Raw genomic sequence first — 13,836 nt, 5'->3', positions numbered from 1 at the left:
TTGAAATAACATTTTTAAGTTTAAGCGTTAGCAAAAACTAAAATGGATATTAATGGGTGCATTCAATTGTCTTGTTCCCCGGAGACGAGCCAATGACTTAGTGGCTGTAATGCGAAAGGAGTCGCTATCTTTTTGTGGGTCATGTACTTTTAATTGTTTTGCCCACTGTGGTCTGTAGACTATATATGTACCCGTACAACTTTAAATGGGACCTTTTTTTTTTTTTTATTATTATTATTAAATGAGTGGTAATAATCTTCGTTTTATTTTACTTCATTATCATGATTTGTTGCCTGTCATAATAATGCCATGCTTGCATTTGCACACCATGCAGCTGCAACCGGTGCTGGTTTTATTGCAAGGGACATGACATTTGAAAACTGGGCTGGACCAGACAAGCATCAAGCAGTTGCTCTTCGGATCGGTGCGGATCACGCGGTGATCTACCGATGCAACATTATCGGGTATCAGGACACACTCTACGCACATTCTCAAAGACAGTTTTATCGGGAGTGTGCTATTTACGGCACGGTGGACTTTATATTTGGTAATGCCGCGGTCGTGTTTCAAAATTGCACCATGCACGCTCGGAAGCCCTTGCCGTTTCAAAAGATCACCATCACGGCACAGAATCGAAAGGACCCTAACCAGAACACCGGTATTTCAATCCATGCATGCAAAATAGTAGCTGAACCCGATCTCGAGATGGCCAAAGGCTCGTATCCCACGTATTTAGGGCGACCATGGAAGCTGTTCTCTCGAACGGTGTACATGCTTTCGTACCTGGGCGATCACATCCACCCTAGAGGGTGGCTCGAGTGGAACGCAACATTCGCCCTAGACACACTGTACTATGGCGAGTACATGAACTATGGACCGGGTGGTGCGATGGCACAACGAGTCACATGGCCTGGGTATCGTGTGATCAATTCCTCGGAGGAAGCTAGCAAGTTCACCGTGGCCCAGTTCATATACGGGTCGGCGTGGCTACCGTCCACTGGGGTAACATTCTTGGCTGGGCTTTCAACTTAATCGAAGTAGTTATTACAAATTGTGCTATTTATGTAATATATATAAAGAAAACTGAAGATCTTTTTCTTGATTAATGGTATATAGTATAATTCGGGGGGTGTTTTTGACACGATTTTTTGTAATGAAATAATGTACGTAGTTGTTTGGTAAATTGGATTTGGAATTCTAAGTTTGAGTATTGTATGTGTCGGTAGGGCTAATAAATGTAGAATATGCTTGGACCAACCGATCATTTATGTGACCCACCATGTGAATCAAGCTGGATGACACTAAGGCACTGCTTTTAATTCAATTTCATTTCATGGGCTGGCAGGGGGTGAACTCGGGACTCAATAATGGAGAACTGAGTTCTTTAAAAGTGAGAAATTATATACTTCTCCTTTAATTAACCCCCAAAAAATAAATTTCAACTGTCACAAAATTTTTAAAATTTATTATTATTATTATTACTATTTATTTTATTTTATTTTTTTAGGTTAATTATATTTACTTCTCCAAAGATTTTTTTTATTAAAAAAAAGTCAACAATATTTAAATATAACATATATCTAATATAGGTGGAAAAAAACAAACAAGTCCGATAACTTTTAACATTATGTTTCTCATGTTTGTATTTTTCATACATTTGACTTAAAATTATAAGATAAATACAAATATAAGAGTGTAAAATGTATGAAAAATACAAATTTGATGGAGGTGTTGGTAATTTTAAAAATTATTGGATTTATTTGGCACTTTTTACAAACCCCAATTAAATATGTTGATGATGTGTCTTCCAAGCTGGCATGCCACCTAAGGATGTGATGATGAGTTGAGTTTCAATTGTTGGCCATAACTGAAACCAGTGGTTGTTTTCTGATAGGGAAACGCTCACACACTCGAGTGGAAGAAGCATCCAATAAAATATACAAGTGGATTGTGTCAAGAACAGAAGAGAAAGAAGCTCATTATTTCTCTCAAAACACCACTGAATATCAAGAGAAAAAACGAGGGATACACAAGGTGATCGAGAAAGGAAGAAGAAGGTAGATTGGTTATAGAGATCTATTCTATAAACTTTGTTGATCACAAATCTTTGTAATTGACTCGGCCCTTGATTAATAAAAGAAGGTGATGCTCTCCCGTGGAAGTAGATCATTTAATTACTATCGATTTACGTAAATCTCTTTTGCATTGTTTGTTTGGTCTATTACTGTATTATTATTTCTGTATGTTATTTATTATTGAAATTATTCAAAGTTCTACGAGAAGTTGATAGTTCAGGTTTACACAAGGAAAGTCCCGATTTATACCTTTAAGAACTTAGACGTTAACATTGTGAGCAAACAATATATCATATATATAACTTCCTGGTTCACAACAAGCATTGGGTGTTCTTCTGGTGAAGCTTTCGAATATTATACAAGTTTGAAATACCCACAAGTGGCGCCGTCCGTGGAAAACTAACAACACGATGGGTTCGATGAATTGAAGTACGATAATGAAAAATTAACATGGAAGAATGATTGCGGGTTGTAGAGGATCAAGATGCATGCTATCTTGATTCAACAAGGTCTGATGGGAGCATTAACTGCAGGAGGTGAATCTTCAAGTTCTGAAAAGGAGAAGATTGAGACTGATGTGCTTGAGAAGGCACATAGTGCAATCATACTCTGTTTGAGAGATGAGTCTCTGTTAAAAGTGACTGAAGAGAAGTTATCGGCTGCTACGTGGTTGGAAGCTTGAGAATATTTACATGACCAAGTGTCACGCCCTGACGGGAGCGCGATATCAGCGTTGTTTTCAAATAAAATTCGAAAACAACAAGTCTCATATTATAGAATTTAACCAAAAATCAGTATATTATTTCATGACGAAATTTATTCTTACATCCCAAAGTACAAATCATAATTAAATACGTAAGTGGGAGCTAAAACTTATCATCATAGGGACAACAAAAATCAAATAATAGTAGCACTTCTAAATGTCTCCTTTTTCATCGGCCCAAGAATATGTATGCTGTTCCTCTTCGAGTTCCTTTTCATTCTTATCTAGAGAGAGAAATAAGAGGGTGAGTCATGAGTGTTTGGGAAAACACTCAGCATGTGAGGGCCAACCGTACACCAGAATATCGAAATATACATATAATATGAGTTCAAAGGTGAAATGTCGCAGAACATATCGCAACATGAATCTTGACATGAGACAAACAGAACTCGAAACAAGGCATCAAAACATATCAAAACAAGACACTGTTATTCATCTCTTTATTCATGAATACTGATCAGTCCCTAATTGTTATTCCTTTAAGGAGACGAGGCCATATATCAGTTATTATAACCCACCGCATCATGGCCTTATCTTATCTTATCATGTTTCAAAAATTTCCTTACCACTTTTAATTCAAATCATAACAGTGCATTTTCAAGATTTCATGGAATAATAGAGGAATCATACGAAACGAACATATATATAATCAAAAGACATGAAACGAGTAGTGTACAATCGAATTTTCAAAAGCAGAAACATCATTATTTTAAAACACATATATAAGCTCACTTACCTCGATATCATATTCAAATATTTTAAAACACATATATAAGCTCACTTACCTCGATATCATATTCATATAGTGGAAACTATTATGGATCATCTTCTATTATCAACTTCATGGTATAACTTAAGAATTATATATCGTAAAGAAATCCTTAAATATCTACAAGTACATAATACCCAATGTATCCACTTGAAAGACGATGCCACTACTCTAATTTAATAAAAAGAATTATAAGATACTAGTATGGAAGGGAATACGTCAGCAGTGGTAATTTGACAAATTGAAATGAATTGGAATAGTATTAAATAAATTCGGTGGTAATAAAATATAGGGTTTATGTCATGTCTCTCTATTTACTTTGTAAGAAAAATGAAAATGGGTTGGGAAGTTTTATATACTACACAAAAGGAACATGAAATATTGATAATTTAATTAGAAGAAATTATTATCACAAATGAGTTACAATTTTTAAATAATAATAATTTCATATTAAATAGAAAGAAACCGATTTGTAAACATGCTTTCTTTATATGCTAAGAAGAAAGAATGAAGATTGTAATTTATTTAATATTGAATGTATAAAAATGTGCCTAGAACATGGGTTTGTGGGAGGGACTAGGAATTTGGTAGGTCACGGTAATTTATGAATAAGTAGTAATTATTGATTTGAAGACTAATCAATAATTTTAAAAAATGGGAAATCAATTATCTATTTTGATAATTTGACATAAAAATAAAGATAGATTTGAAAAACATAACCGATATATATTTTCCCAAGAGATAATATAATTTTTCCTGTAATTTAGAAGGATATGAATTAAGATATAAATTTAAAATTCTCACTTTCTTTAGTGCAAGAATAATATCTTAATCACTATCTAATATAAGAAACTAATATCATGATTGAAATGAATTTAAAAATGAGTTACAATTTTAAATATTAATAGTTTCACATTAATATTGAAATTAAGATAAATCATTAATGGAAAATTAAAATAGTGAATTAACTCAAAAACAATATGTTGTCTTTGAAGGTAGAATTTATTATAAAAATAAATCCTAATTATTATGTGTATCATGAGTGAAACAAAATGTAGCCAAAAAATGAAATTAGAAACCCTAATTTTGTTTCACTATTAGATAAATGAAATTTTTAAATATATTTTATTTATTATATCGCAAACTTGATCATGAATATCACACCAAGTCCATGGAAAATCGACTCTATGTGAAACAACGGTTGTATTCATTCAAGATTCGTAAAGAGAAGAACATTGATGACCGGATTGATGAGTTCGTAAAAATCTTGGATGATCTTGAAAACATAGAAGTCAAATTAGAGGAAAAAGAGCTCTAATTCTCTTGAATGTTCTCCCTAAATTGTATGAGAATTTCAGAGATGCGATGCTATATTGGATACAGAGAGCAGTTTAAATTTAAAATCGGGAATTTGCAAGACTTTATAGATCATGTTCTGCTAATGGAGGTTTTACTCCCATTAGGCAAACGAACTGATGCAGAGGAATTACCTATGGATTTAAAATTTGCAAGATCAATGAATCTTCCACCATACATGGATTTAGAATTTTTCAAGATCAATGAATCTCCCACCATATGTTCATTTGAAACAATGTCAATATTCCACGGAATTTTTGAAGGTTAGATAATGATAAATAACTCATCTGTCCTGTACCTGCCATATTCACCATAGGTTCATGAGGAGTTACAAAACTGTATTTTCCCAACAACTTCAGAATCTCGGCATATTGAGCTTGACTGAAGATCGGAGCATCACTTACTGATTCAGTTGGTGTGCCTACAACCGCGTCACGGTCAACCATATTTGCATCAATTTGTGGCCTTCTATTCTTCACAACTTTATGAGGCATGCCTCTAACTTGGGCCTTAAACACCTTATGAACCAGGAGGATATCCGTTCAGCTTATAACAAGTAGCCCTTGTGTGACCATTCCAATGGAAATAATCACATTTGATAACAACTTTCTGTTGTTGGTCCTTTCAGGTTTGATTAGAGAAAAACACGGCAGCTGGGACATCTACACAAGTCATAGATCGACGAGACTCTTCTTGGGAGATTATCGAAAAAGCTTGTCCGACTGTAGGTAAGGGAGTCATCATGAGAATTTGGCTTTGAATATGAAGATAACTCTCATTTAATCCCATCAGAAATTGAAGTAATCGCTGTCGCTGGTCATGTTCAAGGTATTTTCGAGCTGTTGCACATTCACAAGAAGGTACCAGGGAGGAATATTCATCCCATAATTGCTTCAATTTGTAGTAAGAGACTGAAATTGTATTATCTCCTTGTGTGAGCCTTCCGATTTCTCTATGCAAAGAAAAAATATGTAAGCCGTTCACTTTATCGAACTGCTCTTTTAGATCAGACCACATCACAGACGCCTCAGTAGCTACACAATGCCTTGAAAAATTTCTTTAGAAACCGTATTGATGATCCAAGACAGGACCAAGGCATTACATCTCTCCCACTGTTGCACTGTAGGAGATCCAGAAGCTGGACGCTTATAGGTGCCTTCAATGAATCCAGTTTTATTTTTTGCGCGCCATGCAATTAACATCGCGCGACTCCACACACCATAATTTTCGGTTCCTACCAATTGATCAATGACAAGATTTATACCTAGAGTGTCCGAGGGATGAAGAAACAACGTGTCGTTGAAGTTAGGATTAACAGCCATCTCAAAACAAATAAGCCACAAACGCGGATAAGAAGAGATATACAACCAAATTGTAATTCCTCTGTGCACTGATCATCAATCGAGAAGCAAGCAGAAATCTTTCTGAATTCAAACTCAAGCAAATTCAGAAAGTACGCGAAGAAAACGAAGATTTAGCTTTGATACCATGTTGAGTTAATAGTGTAGAGGAAAAAAGGTGCGTTCATAATCATTCGAAGAAGTAGCTTTTTTTTTTTTATCACTACATGTTATGTGATGGTGATGTATCCAATTTAAAGATTGGTCTTACATTTGGTGGTGTAGCTTTTGGTGCACTATTAATATACACTGCAAGACGTAGGAAGGGTGACTTGCGACTTCTAAGTCCGTGGCTTCTGTCCACGATTTGCACAAACTTTGACACAAATAATGTGTGAGCAATAATTGACGTTACGACTGAACTGCTAAATGATTTAAATGCAAAATTTAACTGCTTTTGATTCTTCTTGCGAGAATATGTAAATCATGAATAGAACAAGAAACATATCTATGTTACTGATCTCTTGAAGAATCATCACATGACAAGGCTATTGAATCGGTTGAATATGTTTCCCATGTTTGGTCCTCATTTTGTGCAACTTGTTGGGGTAGTTGAGAAGGCTGAGGTGGGATTTGCAAGAGCTCTACTTCAGTTTCAAGCATTTCCAACACTCGGCTCATGGAGGGTCGATCGTCCGGACTCATTTGTATGCACCACAATGCGACTATAGTCATCCTCTTGATTTTCTTCCGACATTCATCGTCGGTTTGATCAGCTTTTCCTATCTCAATATCCACACCATTGTTGATGCAATCATAAATCCAATCCGGAAAATATTGGCTAGAATTGTGATCGTTTGCTACCACGTCCTGTTTTAGGCCCATCATTTCCATTAGAAGCATTCCAAAGCTATAGACATCTACCTTAAAAGATACCCCTCCGATACTTCTGTTAATGAGTTCAGGAGCCACGTAACCTATCGTTCCCCGAGCAGCGGTGAGGGTCACGATATTTTTCTCCGTTGAGTAAAATTTCGCAAGCCCGAAATCAGAGATTTTCGGGGTGAAATTATCAGTCAAAAGTATGTTGTGTGGCTTGATGTCGAAATGCAAGATCTGGATGTCACAACCCCGGTGCAAATACTCGATTCCTCGTGCCACTCCAATTGCAATCTCATACTTCGTATCCCAACTTAATGAATAACCGTCGTTTTCTCGATTAAAGATGTACTTTTCGAGAGATCCACCTGACATGAAGTTATAGACAAGAGCAAACTTAGACCTTTCTGCACAATATCCAATAAGTTCAACCACATTTACATGATGTATCCTTCCAATGGTTGCGACTTCATTGATGAAGTCTTGTCCATTCGCACTAGTATTGCTCAATACTTTCACGGCCACCACACCGCCACTTCGAAGCGTTCCTTTGTAAACGGAGCCATAACCTCCTTTACCCAGTTTTTCTTTAAAACCCCTTGTCATCTTCTTTATGTTTGAATATGAGTATCTAATTGGCATGAGATTCGTGTTCTGACTCTGCAGGAAGGCTTCTATCACAACAAACATTGATAAATTCCTTGTCCTAAATTTGTATGTAAGAATCCCAATCAGGAATGGCAATCCAATGAAGATCCTTAGGAGGACTAGGTAAACTGAAACATAATTTGATGTTGATATTAACTAAATTTATCCTTCACTATATTCATCATAATTAACATCGAAGTAAGAAATGAAAAGTTCAGTGCTCACCAACACAAATTTCAGCGAACTTAAGCATCATTGCAAGTACACCTAAATCAACAAGAAAAACTAATTAAACAACATATTAGCTACTTTTCAGAATCTTGTAAATGTAATTTATACGTCATCCTACATATACATTTTCCTTATTTTTTTTTTCATTTTCTCCAAATACAACTAAAAAGATTTAGTCTATTTTCTAAATCAACCCAAAATCCAAGTGAATCATATGAATTAGACAGTAAAATACAACAGTGTAAGAAATTTCTTACTGGCGAGTGCAAAATAGTACCATCTGTCGGGACCTGCATTCACCAGTATAAATCGGTAGAAATTAAGAACCTCAATAAATATGAAATGTAGGATTTCAAGTAAAACCACAAAAAATGTTCTATTTGTCCTATTTTCTCAGGAAACAAGTCTTTTCATGCTGCTGTTTAGTATCAACTCTTGTCTCTCCCGAATATCTTATAAACTTGTAACTTTTTTGTCTCTTTACTTCTTCCGACAATCATGACACAACATCAATCCATATTTATCTCATAAACTTGAGATAAAGAAATGAAAAGACTTGGTTAAATTTTTTAGCTGGAAGGCTCTTGGTGTCGCACGTAAACTACAATGATATAACATGTAAGCTTCAAATACATATAATGAAGTGCAAGAATTCATACATGAAACTACGGTGACCTTTCCGTCAAGGCTTCCTTCGTCAAAAATGCGCCTTGAGATATTCCTGAGGACTAGTTTTGCAACAAGTTTAAAGTACGATTGGGAACATTAAATTTTGAAGTTATAAGTAATGACACCTAAGATCAAAGATTCTTACCTTTCTTGTAAGTGAACCTTTGATAACAGTGTTTCGTCACGCACACAACTCCATTTGCATCAAACCCACAAACTTCATGCACATTGCACATTTGAGAACAGTATACATTAGACCAAGAAAGTTCAAATCCATATAGCAATGAGTCGTGGATTTCAGAAAACGAGAGAGAATTTTCTCGGTCATCATGAATTAAAGCTGAGGATGTCATCACAACAAGGTCTATTGTACACAAATCCCTAACATCTTTTGCGTACAAGTCACCAACTTTTATGTACGTGTGACGTAAAATGGATGTATTAGAGGATGAAGAGACACATCTATCTGTCGGAATAATGGGCGAATAGTTTAAGGGAAACGGGCAGCTAAAAAAAGTAATAGGCCTTGCTATCCGAGTAGGCCGCTTTTCTTCCCGGAAGTTGTAGCTAAAGATGCTATATGGAAAACTATCAAAACTACTGATATATTCCCAATTCGGAAAATAGAAAGGAAAAGAACAAGTCTCGTTATTCTTTATGGTTGGATCAGCAAGGCGGATGGTATAGTTTTGGTAATTGATGGCTCGCACATGATACTTGTGAGAATGTACGTATATGGAAGCCTCAGTATTGTTTTCACATGATATTTCATAAATAGAATCACCACAGTGTTGTGGATCATCTTTCAGCCGAAAAGGGTAGCTGATATTGCGAACATCGCCACAGGATGAAGGATTGCAAGAGGAATTCTGATTTGCATATGATGCTTTGACTACGATCAAACATGACAGAATCAGGAGGTAATATTCACTAATTAGCATGCTTATTTTTGGTGGTGGCGACGTAGCTGGATCATCAAGGATCAAAGCCTTAGGCCGATCATAAAGACCGAACTTTTAGTACTGTGAATATATGACTTCAATCCCATACGTCCAAAATATGCCTGTTAGCCTGGTCTTTATCCCATTGCTCGATCATTCACAAGCACCTACGAAGAAGATTCCCGGGAAGTTGCAGCAGAAATCTGTGCCTGTCTATCAATTCATTGGATTTGAATGAATCAGAGATCTAAAATCAAATAGAAATGATGCATGCATTTAGTTTCCAATGTTGATTTCTACCAAATTAAAGAAAATTCAAACCCATCAATTCTAAATAAATGAGAATAGACTAGTTTGAATGTTACAAGTTCATCTTAGAATAGCCTTCTAATTCTACATGGAATCAAGACACTAGAACTCAATCAGAACAGCCTGCGTAATTGATATATCAGTCAGCATTTTATCCCTATTATTGAATGTGAGAGATTAGAATAAATTCATGGCAATATCAAATTTTTTTTATATACTAGAAGCTGTTGCTGTTAATATTGGTATCCAACTTTTTTTTACAAGTGAAAGATTAGTACGTTTTGAATTTCAAGAAACAAATGTCCGTAGTTCTGAACTAAGATCATAGCAACAACTAAGACAAATTTTCCATGGAACTACAAGCACGTTATTTGGTCTATATTAGACTTTTACATTTTTTACCTGTTACACGTGATTGACTTGGTTGGTTCTCTAAGATTCTACTAGCCTTGTCCCTTTCCCATGACGACTAACATTTCCAGTCATTCATAAACACTTAGGAAGAAGTTTCCAGGCAAGTTCTACCAGAAATCTGAACCTGTCAATTCCATTGGCAGCGCCAGACAGCAACGAAAGTAATGCATTTAGTTTCCAACGATGCGTTTTACCGGAGAAAATTCAAACCCATGATTTTGAGATAAAGGAAGGTAGACTATCTTGACTATTGACTCACAATCTTACATATACAAACTCATCTTAAAACAGATTCAATATGGCAGCTGGATTTGGTGTCCTTGTTTTCCTATCATTTTTCTTTCCAGTGCTTGGTGTTATAACAAATGATTGTGTGCCGACCAGTTGCCAAGAGGATGGCCCAATAATTCGATTTCCCTTCAGGCATAAATATCGGCAGCCTCAGCATTGCGGTTATGATCCCGGTTTTGATTTATATTGCAACCAGAGAAATGAAACCGTGCTCGTGCTGCCTGTCTCGGTGGAGTTTATAGTGAAGGAAATTGATTATGTTTCTCAAAAAGTTGTACTATATGATCGGAAGGGTTGTTTTCCTGAAAAGCTGCAATTTTTGAATGCATCTGCATCCCCCTTCCAGTTCATCCGTGAAAACTTTCCTTACTACTTAACGGACTTTGACGTTTTTAATTGTTCAACCCCAAATGAAAACTTGCAGTACTACTTATTCCAGTGTCTAAATAAATCAGGCTCTGGGATCTATTTCATTCCCTCTTTATCTGACTTCGATTCGGCACTACTTGTTTCCTGCACCAAGCTTTATAGAGTTTCCTCGGCTCCATGGCTAAGTGACGGTCAAAACTCTCTAAACTTGAGATGGTTTAAACCAGCATGTAGGCGCTGTGAATCTCAAGGAAAAAGATGCAGCATGAAACATAATTCAATAGATCACCAGCTTCTGTGTGACAATAAACCCATGAAAAATCAAGGTATATATATAGGTTATTCACTCCATTCATGTTATAATTTGGTCGCACATTATTCATCCCATTTACGGGTCCTGTATGCTGCAGGTATATCACGGAGACTCTTGATCGCTGGTGAGGAAAATATAATATATTCCTGTATTGCTCTTCAATAATGTGATGAACTGTTATCCACGTTTCTGGTGATTCTGATTTATGCAGGTGAAGTCTTGGGCTCTTTTCTTTTTTTGGTGACTCTAGTATATGTCTATCGTCTTTACGTCTCGATTAGAGCAGACAAGGAGCATGAGCTGAAGGTGGAATTTTTTTTGAAAGATTACAGAGCTCTCAAGCCTTCTAGATTCACTTATGCTGATATAAAGAAGATGACCAATGAGTTCAGTGAAAAATTGGGAGAAGGAGGCTATGGAATTGTTTACAAAGGAAAACTGTCGGGTGAGATATATGTCGCAGTGAAGGTCCTCAACAATTCCCTGGGGAACGGTGAGGAGTTCATCAATGAAGTCGGCACGATAGGCAGAATCCACCATGTCAACGTGGTCCGGTTGGTGGGGTATTGCGCAGATGGACTTACCCGAGCCCTTGTGTACGAATTCTTACCAAATGATTCGCTAGAAAAGCTCATCTTCCTCGAGGGGCCTAAAAGAAGCTCGCTTGGTATGGAGAAGATGCATGATATTGCTCTAGGCATAGCCAAAGGGATCGAATATCTTCACGATGGATGTGATCAGCAGATCCTTCATTTCGATATCAAGCCAAATAACATCCTCTTAGACCATAATTTCAACCCGAAGATCTGCGATTTTGGTCTAGCTAAATTATGTTGTAAGGAACAAAGCGCCGTGTCCATGACTGTTGCTAGAGGAACAATGGGCTACATAGCACCTGAGGTGCTCTCGAGGACATTTGGTAGAGTCTCCTATAAATCAGATGTTTACAGCTTTGGAATGCTATTGCTTGAAATGGTTGGAGGGAGGAAGAACATGGATCATTCGGCGAATACTAGTCAAGTGTATTTTCCTCAATGGATTTACAATCGATTGAGTCGAGGAGACGAGATGTCGGAAGTCAAAGGAGATGAATCTAAGATAGCAAGGCAGCTTACAATTGTAGGACTCTGGTGTATTCAATGGTATCCGGCGGATCGCCCGTCCATGAAAACTGTGGTGCAAATGCTGGAAGGAGACGGAGATGGCCTCACTATACCACCAAGTCCATTCCCAGCTTCAAATGCTCCAAATTCTGGTGGAAGAATACATGGAAGACATCATCACACAGAGTTGGATATTATACCAGAATTATAGGAAAAATAAAATAAAATATTCATAAAATTTTTATCCATCGGATCCTATGTATCATTAGTATAGGTATATTTTTTTATATATCGTGTAGTTTATTTTAATCAAGCGAAAATATCACAAATTTTTCGACTCACCTTCTATATATCATCGTCGTATGGAAACAGAAACTCAATTTATTACTTGCTAATACTTATTTATGAGATTATATTTTAATAATGTTTTCTAGGAAAGAAATTACACATGTAATTCAAAATTCAAATAATAAAAAAAATTATAGGATATAACAAAGATTTGAAAACTTTGCACATATATGTTATTAGCTATGCACTTGTACTCTAGTGGAATATGATAATATCCATTCAATAGAGATTTAAAATTTCACCAATTTTTAAATCTGAAGTAATATTTATTATTAGCTTCACCTAATATTTTCTGAACTATATATACAATAATCTATAATTTACAAACATTTGAAATTCGAGCATTATCTATGTCTATGTAATTTTATCTTTTAAACCCTTTACCACATTTTTAGAAGTTGACGATTGTTAGAAAATGAAAGGACCCGACTTTTGGTCATCCATACGACTATATTTACTATTGCAAGAATTTAATAATTAATATGTTAGACCAACGTATAATAAAGGAAAAAATTATCAACAATCTTTGTTACTTTAGTAAAAGAAATATATAAAAACTTTTATAAGAACGTCTCACATATTCATTTTGTGAAACAAATATCTTATTCAACCTGATTCGTGAAAATGTATTATGTTTTATGTCAAAAATATTATTTTTCACTTCAGAAATGAACCAAGTCAAACCGTCTCACATATATAGAAGATCATCTCACATGATATCTATTAAAAAAATTACCTATGTCGTCTAAAATGTGCAATATTCATGTTGATTTCTTAATGATTTGCCGGATGATAAATTTGACAATTGTTTATGAACTAGCAAAAAATACTAATTAAATACCCAATAAGATAACAAAAATATTTTATCTTCATTTAATTAAAAAATAACTAAAAACTTATTTTAAAAATTTATAATTTATCTATAACTATCATATTTTAATAAATATTCTTTTATCTCTATTTTTTAATTTTTAAATAATATATAACCTTAAGATAAAAAATATTATTAAAAATACTT

The 13,836-nt window shown here is 35.3% G+C and overlaps 4 protein-coding genes across 4 annotated transcripts; 2 read left to right on the top strand and 2 right to left on the bottom strand.

Moving 5' to 3' along the window:
• The first annotated feature begins 294 nt into the window (after positions 1-294).
• On the top strand, positions 295-1,290 carry LOC140985589 (probable pectinesterase/pectinesterase inhibitor 34). The gene has a single exon (XM_073453445.1). The coding sequence runs from the start codon at positions 310-312 to the stop codon at positions 1,030-1,032; it is 723 nt and encodes a 240-aa protein (XP_073309546.1). The 5' UTR covers positions 295-309; the 3' UTR covers positions 1,033-1,290.
• Positions 1,291-6,593: 5,303 nt separating this feature from the next.
• Positions 6,594-8,191, bottom strand: LOC140986666 (rust resistance kinase Lr10-like). Its single transcript, XM_073454978.1, has 2 exons — positions 8,056-8,191; positions 6,594-7,958 (listed from the first exon to the last, which is right to left on the bottom strand). The coding sequence occupies exons 1-2, from the start codon at positions 8,084-8,086 to the stop codon at positions 6,817-6,819; spliced, it is 1,173 nt and encodes a 390-aa protein (XP_073311079.1). The 5' UTR covers positions 8,087-8,191; the 3' UTR covers positions 6,594-6,816.
• On the bottom strand, positions 8,179-9,944 carry LOC140986668 (uncharacterized). Its single transcript, XM_073454979.1, has 3 exons — positions 8,876-9,944; positions 8,721-8,789; positions 8,179-8,351 (listed from the first exon to the last, which is right to left on the bottom strand). Exons 1-3 carry the CDS (start codon positions 9,669-9,671, stop codon positions 8,281-8,283), a joined length of 936 nt encoding a protein of 311 aa, XP_073311080.1. The 5' UTR covers positions 9,672-9,944; the 3' UTR covers positions 8,179-8,280.
• A 449-nt stretch (positions 9,945-10,393) lies between these two features.
• Positions 10,394-12,737, top strand: LOC140986075 (rust resistance kinase Lr10-like). The gene is made up of 3 exons (XM_073454048.1): positions 10,394-11,380; positions 11,465-11,491; positions 11,579-12,737. Exons 1-3 carry the CDS (start codon positions 10,693-10,695, stop codon positions 12,679-12,681), a joined length of 1,818 nt encoding a protein of 605 aa, XP_073310149.1. The 5' UTR covers positions 10,394-10,692; the 3' UTR covers positions 12,682-12,737.
• The last annotated feature ends 1,099 nt before the right edge of the window (positions 12,738-13,836 follow it).

Source organism: Primulina huaijiensis, chromosome 10 (genome assembly GCF_012295235.1).
Source record: "Primulina huaijiensis isolate GDHJ02 chromosome 10, ASM1229523v2, whole genome shotgun sequence".
In the NCBI taxonomy this organism is placed as follows: domain Eukaryota; kingdom Viridiplantae; phylum Streptophyta; class Magnoliopsida; order Lamiales; family Gesneriaceae; genus Primulina; species Primulina huaijiensis.
The sequence above is the reverse complement of the archived record's forward strand: the minus strand, read 5'-3'. Positions and strand labels throughout refer to the sequence as shown.

Coding starts and splice junctions, on each gene's coding strand:
- LOC140986666 (XM_073454978.1), bottom strand. CDS start 8,086: ATGATGCTTAAGTTCGCTGAAATTTGTGTTG. Junction 7,959..8,055: donor GTTCGCTGAAATTTGTGTTG/GTGAGCACTGAA, acceptor ATTATGTTTCAG/TTTACCTAGTCCTCCTAAGG.
- LOC140985589 (XM_073453445.1), top strand. CDS start 310: ATGCTTGCATTTGCACACCATGCAGCTGCAACCGGTGCTGGTTTTATT.
- LOC140986668 (XM_073454979.1), bottom strand. CDS start 9,671: ATGCTAATTAGTGAATATTACCTCCTGATTCTGTCATGTTTGATCGTA. Junction 8,790..8,875: donor AAGGTTCACTTACAAGAAAG/GTAAGAATCTTT, acceptor TTGCAAAACTAG/TCCTCAGGAATATCTCAAGG. Junction 8,352..8,720: donor AAAGGTCACCGTAGTTTCAT/GTATGAATTCTT, acceptor TGGTGAATGCAG/GTCCCGACAGATGGTACTAT.
- LOC140986075 (XM_073454048.1), top strand. CDS start 10,693: ATGGCAGCTGGATTTGGTGTCCTTGTTTTCCTATCATTTTTCTTTCCA. Junction 11,381..11,464: donor TAAACCCATGAAAAATCAAG/GTATATATATAG, acceptor TGTATGCTGCAG/GTATATCACGGAGACTCTTG. Junction 11,492..11,578: donor ACGGAGACTCTTGATCGCTG/GTGAGGAAAATA, acceptor TGATTTATGCAG/GTGAAGTCTTGGGCTCTTTT.